Genomic DNA, 10,219 nt, shown 5'->3' with positions numbered 1-10,219 from the left:
ACTACATTGGCCAGGTGGTTCATGCTGTAGTAGAAAGGAAGAGTGTTTCAAGAATAAGAAGGGAAAATAATTAAAGCGGCCAAGTGATACATGATGTTGGAGAAGGAAATAGTGTTCAAACAAATAAAGTGAAAAAAGAAGAAAACAAAGAGTATTCTAGAAAATAAGTAGGAACAAGAACTAAATCTGGCGAGGAATGAGGAAGAAGAAGATGATGCGTCACTGACAAACACACTGGTACCGACGTGGTGCTGGTTGGCGCCAACAAAAAGGGTCAGCGAAGAGGCTACGAGTAGAAGGTGTAGGAAAGGACCGGTAAGAGAAGAACGACAAATATCCATTCTAGCATGGAGGTGGAGCTTATTGATCACTCGCCTCCCACGTCAGGAAGACACAGTTGTAATAACATCTTAACTTGTCGGTTGCCAATAAACATTCAATGATCCTCTTCTCACCTCAGAAGCATTTTGCTAAAATTGCAAGATTGGGAAAAAATATCATGACTGGTAATAACATCTGAACTTGTCGGTTGCCAATAAACATTCAATGATCCTCTTCTCACCTCAGAAGCATTTTGCTAAAATTGCAAGATTGAGAAAAAATATCATGACTGGTAAGCCCAATAGCAAGTGTCATAGCTTTGTCGTAGCATTTGGAAAACTGATCTCGTTGTGTAGAAAAAACTAATGCACCAGCCGGGAATCGAACCCGGGTCTGTACCGTGGCAGGGTACTATTCTACCACTAGACCACTGGTGCTTCTTGCTAATTTTAGCGATGAAAACGTATATTACCGCCTGTGAAAACTTATATTACCTGGAAAACAAACAAACAAGCAAGCAGGGTACAACAAAATTAGGCGACTCTCGACATGGATCAGGTGGTGGCATCGGCATGTGGAGAGGCAGCGCTAAACAGTAGGCCTGCCTTCTTGTCGCCAGCGACGTCTGTCTGCCTGGTTCGTTAAGCCTGAATGAAAGAAGAAGAAAAGCCGCACGCTACTCGTGTCCCCTCCCTCCCTCGCTCCTCCTCATCCACTTCTCTTCTTCTCCTTGCCAAAGAAGGACGGGCCCCACGGGTTCCCCTCTCCTCGCTACCTTTTGTTATGCCAAGAGCAGCTTACGTCTTGCTTTGCCTCTCCCCTCCTGTCCTCCCTCGCTAATCCTTCTCTTCTTCCACCAGTGTTGCCACTGTGCCTATGATGTCGAGGTCTACCCACCCAAATCACATGCCCCCCACCTCCACTTCGCCTTCTCTTAGCCAAGTTGCCCAAGATGAGAACACAATCAAAGATTTAAGAGCATACGAGCAGATAAAAAAGAACGCCCGATCAATTTCATTTTGCAAGCGATACCATATCAATCATCCATGCTCGCTCTGCCAAGACGAGAAACGATGCATGCATACACGCAACAACAAACACTAGGGGAGAACGGCGACGGGCAATCCATCTTTGTCCTATATACATTTTCAGTTCAACAGCGCTACGCCGATACATCATCGTCATCGATCACAGGGTCATGAGATAATTAACAACGATGGATCCGGCGCTTCGTTCTGCTAACACACTACTTGCAAAAACACAACAAGATGATGATGATGATGTACACATGCAGCCATCCATCCATCCTCCTAAAGAGAGATTTTACAACAACATGATCGTCGCCTTCTTTCTCCATCTCGATGTCGATCGGGCTATAACGACGGCGACGACGACGACGCCGATCATACGGTGGTGAGTAATAGGATCGCGGTTTCCTTGCTACTACCTGGTAGATGGGATTCGATCATTACCGGATTTGCATCGCGGTGCCCGGCTCGGCGAGGCGGCCGTAGAGCGCCGCGTTGAGCTGGTCCTGCGAGTACACCCGGGTGGCCATCTTCACCGCCACCTGCTGGATCATGATGTCCTTCACCACGGAGACGCTGGCGTGGTACACGTCCAGGTCCAGCTCCCGCAGCGCCGTCATCAGCTTCGCCGCCGGGTGGTTGCGCTTGTGGCACTGCACGCGGATCATCGCCTCCAGCCCCAGGATCTTGGCCTCGATCTCCACCGCGTGGCACCGCGCCCCGTTGTCGTGCATCCCCGACGACGGCGCGGCCGGCCGGGCGTCGCGCTCCTTCTTGAGCGCCTCGATTTGGGAATGGAGCGTCTCCTTGTCCGACTCCAGCGCCGTCATCTTGCCGCGGAGCTCGTTGATGTAGGAGATGGCGTCGCCGAGCAGCGACGCCTTGTCCATCTTGGACACGTTGGGCACCACGGCGCGGAGCGCGTAGAACCGCTGGTTCAGCTTCTCCCGCCGCTGCCGCTCCGCCTCCACGTGGTTCAGGGGCTCCTCGCGCCCGTTCGCCGGCTTGCGCCCGCGCTTGCGCGGCCGCTTCTCCTCCGGCGGAGGCACCACGCGGCTGCTCTCCACCTCGCGGACCGACGCCTCCAGGTCGGAGTGGTCGGACTCCGACTTGGCTGGCGCGCCCGTGCCGGTGGACGGCCGCGTCGTCGGCGCCGACGAGAAGGACAGCATCCCCTCGTTGGCTGTGGCGGTCTGGTGGTGGTTGGTGTTGCTCGCGCGGGAGGTGGCCTCCATGGACCGCTTCGGGTTGTTCTTGGCGTCGTTTGATGGGGCCGTCACAGTCGCCGTGTGCTGGGAGAAGAGGCTCCCCGGCGCGGTGGTGAGGCTGGCCGTCGCGGCGGGGGGCGCCGGCGAAGGGTTCCTCCGGCTGGTGCTGTCAGCGCCAAAGTTTAGGATCTCACCAGACTCGGGCTTGAAGAAAGGCGGGGTCACCGTGACGGATGCGTTGGACGCGAAATCTGAGAAATTGAGCTCCCGGCGGAAAGGGCCCTGGTTGTGCTGGTGCTGGAGTTGGAGCTGGTGCTGATGCTGGAGCTGGTGCTGGTTCTGCCTCTGCGCCGCCGCAGCCGCTTGCTGTGGCGGAGGCTGCTGCGCGTGCACGGACAGGCTGGGGTTCTCCGTGAGCGTGCTGGTGCTCCCGTTCTCGAAGTGATGGATCTGCGGCGGCTGTGGCGGCGGCGGCTTGGAGACGGAGATCTCGACGGACGGCGGTGACTCCTTCATGTCCCCGGCCGGCGCGTCGGCGAGCCAGAGCACGGACGGATCCGTCTCCGCCTCCTGCGGCGGCGGCGCCACGGGCGGCCAGGATCCAGAGCCCCCTCCTCCGCCGTTGAGGTTGAAGAGCGAGCGGATCCTCCCCAAGCTATCGTTGGTCTGGAAGATGACCTCGGTGGCGCCGAGCTCGAGCACGCCGGTGCCGAGGGGGATGCAGACCATGGTGCGGAGGCCGAAGGTGTAGGCCTGCCTGGCCCGCTCGCAGGGCGCGCTGGCGAGCCCCGTGGCGATCCAGGTGGGCTGGCCGGCGAAGAGCGCCTGCCCCGGCAAGCCCATCCCGTTGGGGAAGGACTGGGTCATGGAGACGAGGAAGAACCACTCGGTGTCCGTGACCTCCTCCTCGACGGCCTCGTCGGGCGCAGCGGCGCCTCCCCCGGCTATGAGCGAGTTGAGCTCCCTGAGGACGCGCTTGCGGTGCTCCTGCTCGGCGGCGGAGGCCGGGGTGGGCTGCTGGCGGCGCTTGTCGGCGTCGTCGCAGCCCTTGTAGTAGCCGTCGCCCCAGCCGAGGAGCGAGGCGCCGGCGTCGGTGGAGGACTGCCAGAAGATGGCGTAGGTCCAGGTCTCCCTGGAGCCCTCGATGATGGCCTGCAGGCGTTGCTGCAGCGTGTCCTGGTTGAAGGCCGGCTGCTGCGGGACGGCGGCCGGCGGCGGCGGGGTGGCCGCCGCGCCCCATGGGAAGGCCGGCATGTCGGCGGAGGCCATGAAGGCCTCCATCATGGAGGCGTTGTCGTCCGTCCACAGGTTCATCGGGCCGGGGCCGGGGTCAGGGGAGGGGGAGGAAGGGGAATGGATGGGAGAGAAAGCAAGCGCGGGGGAGGGTGGAGAGAGGGAGATGGGAAAGGTGGGAATGGATTGGTGGTGAGGAAAGATGGGAGGCGAGGCCCAAAGTAGTAAATTGTGCGGGTTTGGTCGCCGTCGACGTCTCCGCCCGCCGATGCGTCGCTCCCCCGCTCGCTGCTTATTTAGCTGGCCGGGGTAAAATAGGGGAATCACTGCACTGATTGTGCTGCTCTGCTGTTCTTGCAGCAGCTGCCGTTTCTTCTCTCTTTCCTCCTCGTTTGGCTGCCCGAATTTTGGGGTAACCGCCGTGTTCGTAGCCTCCTGTCTGGATCGAGGGCCCGGGTTGTCAGTGACCAATTTAACCCATTAATCGGATTTAGCCTCCCCTGCTTTGGGGTATCCAGTATGGATGGGTCCGCCTGTCAGCCACCAGTGATTTATTCTATTGTGGGGTTTATCTGTGTAAATGAGTTGTCTTTTTAATTATGTGTCCCTCAAACAAATACTCCCTCCGTTCCTAAGTCTTTTTAGATATTCCAATAAACGACTACATACGACAAAATGAGTGAATTTACACTCTAAAATATGTCATATACATCCATATGTAATTTGTATTGAAATCTAAAAAGACTTATATTTAGAAATGGAGGAATTATTTTGCAATCACGACCCAAAAAAGAGCCGTAGGGGGGAACAAGGTAAACAAGCAAATATTCACTGTAAGCATAGGGGGGCGACCAAAGATCCAGAACATGTGACCGTTAGATTTTTTTTTCTATAAATGAAGGTGGTATCTTTGGGTCATGTTAATTCACATTTATGACGTCCTTAGCTGGTACGCAGTGATTCCCTTCTCTTACAAAGAGATAAGATCGCATTATCATCATATTATTTGGTAGTGATAATGCACTTTCCAAATTTCTGGCAACGAATTAAACACAATGAATAAATCGATCGGAGTGCAGGCAGAACGGGGATACCAAAGATCCAGAGCATGTGACCCTTAGATTTCTTTTCTGTAAATGAGCCATATTTTTGGGTCATGTTGATTCGCATTTATGACGTCCTTAGACGAAATGTGTTGAATCACTTCCCCTGTGGAGAGATAAAATCACGGTGCGTTGCATCATTTGGTAGCAATAATGCATTTCCAAATTTTTGTCGATGAATTTAACAACTTCGTGATCACGATAGAGTCGCAAGTGGTAACAAGAGGAATAAGCCGATTCTCAATGGAAGCATAGCAGGTGACCTTTAGATTTCTTTCTCATAATGAGTGTAGCATTCTTGGGTCATGTCACCTGGTATGCTAGGAATCACTTCTCACACGAAGAGATAAAATCCTATTGCTCCGCCTTATTTGGTACTTATAATGCACTTCCAAATTTCTGGGGGCAAATTAAGGACTTTACAATCATGATAGAGTTGCAAGTGGGTACAAGACAAAATAAGCTATTCCTAGTGGAAGCATAGTGGGTCGATCGAAGATCCAGTGCACATGACCATTATATTTCTTTCCATAAATGGGTGTGGTATTTTTGGGTCATATTATTTACGGTGTCCTTAGCTGGTATGTTGTGAATCGCCTCTCATATGAAGAGATAAAAATCACATTGCATCATATTTTGGTAGTGATAAAACACTTCCAAATTTCTGTCGGCGAATTAAGGACTTTACAATAACGGTAGAGTTGCAAGTGTGAATGGAAAGAATAATCTAATTCTCAGTATGAAGCATGGCAAGGTGAGTAGAGATCCAGAGCATGTAAGCATTAGATTTTCTAAATGAGTGAGGTATTTTTGGGCCATGTTAATTTACACTTGCGACGTCCTTGGTTAGTATGTTGTGTATTGGTTCTCATACAAAGAGATAAAATTCCAGCGCACCATAATATTTGTTAGCGATATACTGATAATGCACTTCCAAATTTGTGGCAATGAATTAAGGACTTTACAATCACGGTAGAGTCGTATGTGGGAACATGACGATTAAGTTGATTCCTGTCAGGAAGCGTTTCTACTCCCTCGTAAGGGAGCCACGTGGAGTTTATATTGATCAGGGCTCAAGGCCAAACTTGGAGTACAAGTTGAGAACCTACCGATCTCTTGGATTAGGTGGTTTGGATATCCTACGAGAGAATAGAGAGAGGGGGGGGGGGTAGTTGAGATTACAACAAGTATTCTACACAAACTCTAACACCCTCCCTTAATCTCAACTATCCTAGATTGATATTCCTCTTGAACTCTTCAAATGGCCGAGTAGGCAATGCCTTAGTGAACCCGTCTGCCACTTGATCTTTTGATGAAATGAATCTGATATCCAGCTTCTTCTCTGCAACTCTTTCTCTTACAAAGTGAAAATCGATTTCAATATGCTTAGTTCGAGCATGAAAGAATGGGTTAGCGGAGATATAGGTGGCTCCCAAGTTATCACACCAAAGACATGAGACACGGTGTTGTTTAACACCTAACACATTAAGCAATGATTCAACCCAGATAATCTCAGCAGTTGCATTTGCTAGTGACTTGTACTCAGCCTTAGTACTTGACCTTGACATTGTAGCTTGTTTTCTAGCACTCCAAGAAATAAGATTAGAACCAAAGATTAGAACCTCAGCTGAGAGCTTAACCTTGAGTACCATGCTCTTGGGGCATGTTTTAGGCAATAAAGTGCCTTGTCAAGTCTGCACACATAATGAGGTGTTTTCTTATCTGCATACCCAGGTGGTTGTTTCATATAAACCTCCTCTTCCAGAACACCATGCAAAAACGCGTTCTAAACGTCTAGCTGCCTCAAGCTCCATCCCCTGGACACAACAATAGATAGTACAAGCCTAATAGTTGCAGCCTTGAAACAGGACTAAATGTATCCTCATAATCTAATCCATACCGTTGTTTAAAACCTTTTGCAACTAACCGTGCCTTGTACCTATCAATTGAGCCATATGCCTTCTTTTTAATTCTGTACACCCACTTACAGTCAATGATGTTTTTACCTCTTTATGCATGTACAAGATGCCATGTCTTGTTCCTCATAAGTGCTGAATATTCTTCATCCATTGCCTGCTTCCATCTCAAATCTCCAAGTGCATTTTCTACTTTTCGGTTCTCCTACAACACACATCATGCCATACGGTATTGTACCATCAGTTCGAACCTTTGGATTTTTTATACCTTTTTGTAGGCGAGTTGTAACACGTGACGTCATCACTGGTTGAGGTTGAGCTAGTTGCTGCACAGGAGAAGACATAGGAGTCTATGTCGCAGAGGATCCTGAGGATGCACCAGATTCGCTGCTTTGCACAGGAGATCCGATCCCAAAATCTGTGACCTGCTGTGTGGCTGCACTTGTACTGCTGGAGTTGGTTGCCGCAGAGTCGCTCGCCACAGGAGATCCTGCATGCAGCTGCATGCGCACGCACGGGCTCAATCCCGAGCCGACCAACGGAGCTGGCGCGGTCGCTGTCGCCCGCCTGTGTGTGGGACCGTGCGGGGCTGGCGCGCTGCCTGGCGATGTGGCAGTTTGCTGCTGGCCCGCAGCGCGGGTGATCCGGGGCGGATCCCCGCGACGATCCCGAGGGATCCTGCCGCACTGGCGTCGCAGGCTGTAGCGAATCGTCCTCGAGTTCAGCATCGGCTTCGTCTTCTTCTTCCACATGCAATATGCCTTCGTTTTGCACCGGATTTTGATCATTTTCAACTCCGTTTTCTTCTGCATTTTCACCATGGACCTGCACATGATCAAATGCAACACCAGAACTAGTTGAACAATCATAGTGGTCAGTACAATTGTTGCCCCCTTGATCAAAGGACCAGAGATTAGGAGGAAGAAGAAGAATTTCTTGTTTTAGACGAGCTCCGGCGTTTGGATGAAGAGACTCAAAAGGGAAGACAGTTTCGTCGAACACAACATCTCGTGATATATAGACCCTGCCAGAAGTGACATCTAAACACTTGACTCCTTTGTGGAGAGGACTATACCCCAGAAAACACATTTTTTGGAACGAAAAGCAAGCTTGCGTGTATTGTATGGTCGTAGGTTGGGCCAACATGCACAACCAAACACTCAAAGAGATTTATAATCTGGAGTGGTGGCAAAGAGACGTGTGACAAGTGTTTCAAAATTGATGACTTTGCTAGGCAGCAGGTTGATGAGATATGTGGCAGTGAGGAATGCTTCATCCCAAAACTTTAGTGGCATAGATGCATTGGCAAGTAGGGCAAGACCTACTTCTACAACATGACGATGTTTTCTCTCTGTAGAACCATTCTGTTGGTGTGCATGTGGGCACGCAACATGATGAGAAATGCCAAGTTGCTGAAAAAAGGAGTTCAACTTCCTGTATTCACCCCCCCCCAATCAGTTTGCATATCAATAATCTTAGTGTTTAGTTTTCTCTCAACAAGGTTTTTAAAATTGGAGAAGACTTGAAACACTTCAGACCTTTTCTTAAGAAGATAGATCCAAGTAAACTTGCTAAAATCATCAATAAAGCTTACATAATATGAGTATCTACCAACTGAAGTGGGAGCTGGTCCCCATACATCTGAGAATACAAGTTGTAGGGGTGCAGTGGAGATGCTAGTATACACAGGATATGGTAGCTGATGACTTTTAGCTTGTTGACATAGATCACAAACTGACTCAATACTAACTTCATGGGAGTGAGGAAGTTTATTTTCACTAAGCACACGTTTAACTATAACTGATGAAGGATGACCTAATCTGCTATGCCACTTTGATGATGAAGGCTTGATAGCCACAAAAGCTTGTTTATTCGATGACAATGATGAAGAAGATATGAGTGGGTAAAGTCCTCCCACAGATATGCCCCTAAGAAGTACTCTCCTCGTGGCCAAGTCCTTGACAAGAAAAAATTAAGGATAAAATTCAATGAGGACATGGTTATCACGAGTAAATCGATGAACGGATAGAAGACTTTTTGAAGTTTCAGGAACATGAAGGATTTTGTTTAGATGTAAATTTTTATTAGGGGTTCTAACAACTGAATGACCAATATGATAAACTTGCATACCAAAACCACTCGCGGTGTGTACTTGATCATGTCTGTGGTACTTGTCGCGGATAGTCAGCTTGTCCAACTCTCTGGTGATGTGGTGCGTGGCGCCGGTGTCCGCATACCAGTTCGTGTCAACACCGTAGGAGCCGGTCACCATGTTGGCCCCCTTGTCCTCATGCTCATCTTCATCATATCTGTGCCAGCAGTCACGGGCACCCCTGGATGGTGCTTGTGACAGATCTGACACTCCGGATAGTCATGAGCCTGCTGTTGTCATTGCTGCTATGGGCGACCACGACTGCCGCCGCCGCTGCCGTTGTTGCCGCCAGATGGACTTGGGGAGGACCGCCTGCCTCGGCCACGGCCTCTGCTGTAGCCGCGCCGCGTGCCCCCTGCTGTAGCCGCACCCGCGTCCTCTATACGCCATGTTTGCCGAGGAGTTGAAGCCAGCATCGACGCCGTTGCCCAGCATCTCCACCCGCTGATCAAACGCCGCGATCTAGGCGAAGTGGTCGTTGTTGGTGTCAAAACCGGCGGATCTCGGGTAGGGGGTCCCGAACTATGCGTCTAGGCGGATGGTAACAGGAGACAAGGGACACAATGTTTTACCCAGGTTCGGGCCCTCTTGATGGAGGTAAAACCCTACGTCCTGCTTGATTAATATTGATGATGTGTGTTACAAGAGTAGATCTACCACGAGATCAAGGAGGCTAAACCCTAGAAGCTAGCCTATGGTATGATTGTTGTTCGTCCTACGGACTAAAGCCATCCGATTTATATAGACACGGGAGAGGGCTAGGGTTACACAGAGTCGGTTACAATGGTAGGAGATCTACATATCTGTATCGCCAAGCTTGCCTTCCACGCCAAGGAAAGTCCCATCCGGACACGGGACGATGTCTTCAATCTTGTATCTTCATAGTCTTGGAGTCCGGCCGATGATGATAGTTCGGCTATCCGGACACCCCCTAGTCCAGGACTCCCTCAGTAGCCCCCAAACCAGGCTTCAATGACGACGAGTCCGGCGCATATATTGTCTTCGGCATTAGCAAGGCGGGTTCTCCTTCATGTTCCATGTGTTTGCCGGATAGTGTCTGGTTGCTTCATAAATGTTGCGCTCCTTGGCTTCCACGTCTAATAATGGCCTTCTTCCACGTGTTGTACGAATGCGAAAAGCCAGGGTATTCTTACGTTTTACCCCCTAGCTGTACGAATAAGTTGCCTATAAGAGAGGCGAGGATCCAGATTCAAATCACACCATCCTCCTTCCGCAAGTACTCACCGAGGCGCATCTG

General features: G+C 50.4%; 1 protein-coding gene and 1 non-coding gene across 2 annotated transcripts; both read right to left on the bottom strand.

The window, feature by feature from the left end:
• Positions 1-687: 687 nt before the first annotated feature.
• Positions 688-758, bottom strand: TRNAG-GCC (transfer RNA glycine (anticodon GCC)). The gene has a single exon. It is a non-coding gene; the product is annotated as a tRNA-Gly (tRNA).
• A 556-nt stretch (positions 759-1,314) lies between these two features.
• Positions 1,315-4,083, bottom strand: LOC123125866 (transcription factor MYC2). The gene has a single exon (XM_044546314.1). It carries the CDS (start codon positions 3,869-3,871, stop codon positions 1,790-1,792), a length of 2,082 nt encoding a protein of 693 aa, XP_044402249.1. The 5' UTR covers positions 3,872-4,083; the 3' UTR covers positions 1,315-1,789.
• Between the last annotated feature and the right edge of the window lie 6,136 nt (positions 4,084-10,219).

This window comes from Triticum aestivum, chromosome 1B, assembly GCF_018294505.1.
Source record: "Triticum aestivum cultivar Chinese Spring chromosome 1B, IWGSC CS RefSeq v2.1, whole genome shotgun sequence".
Classification (NCBI taxonomy): domain Eukaryota; kingdom Viridiplantae; phylum Streptophyta; class Magnoliopsida; order Poales; family Poaceae; genus Triticum; species Triticum aestivum.
The sequence above is the reverse complement of the archived record's forward strand: the minus strand, read 5'-3'. Positions and strand labels throughout refer to the sequence as shown.

Excerpts from the sequence above, each read along its gene's own strand:
- LOC123125866 (XM_044546314.1), bottom strand. The coding sequence starts at position 3,871 with ATGAACCTGTGGACGGACGACAACGCCTCCATGATGGAGGCCTTCATG.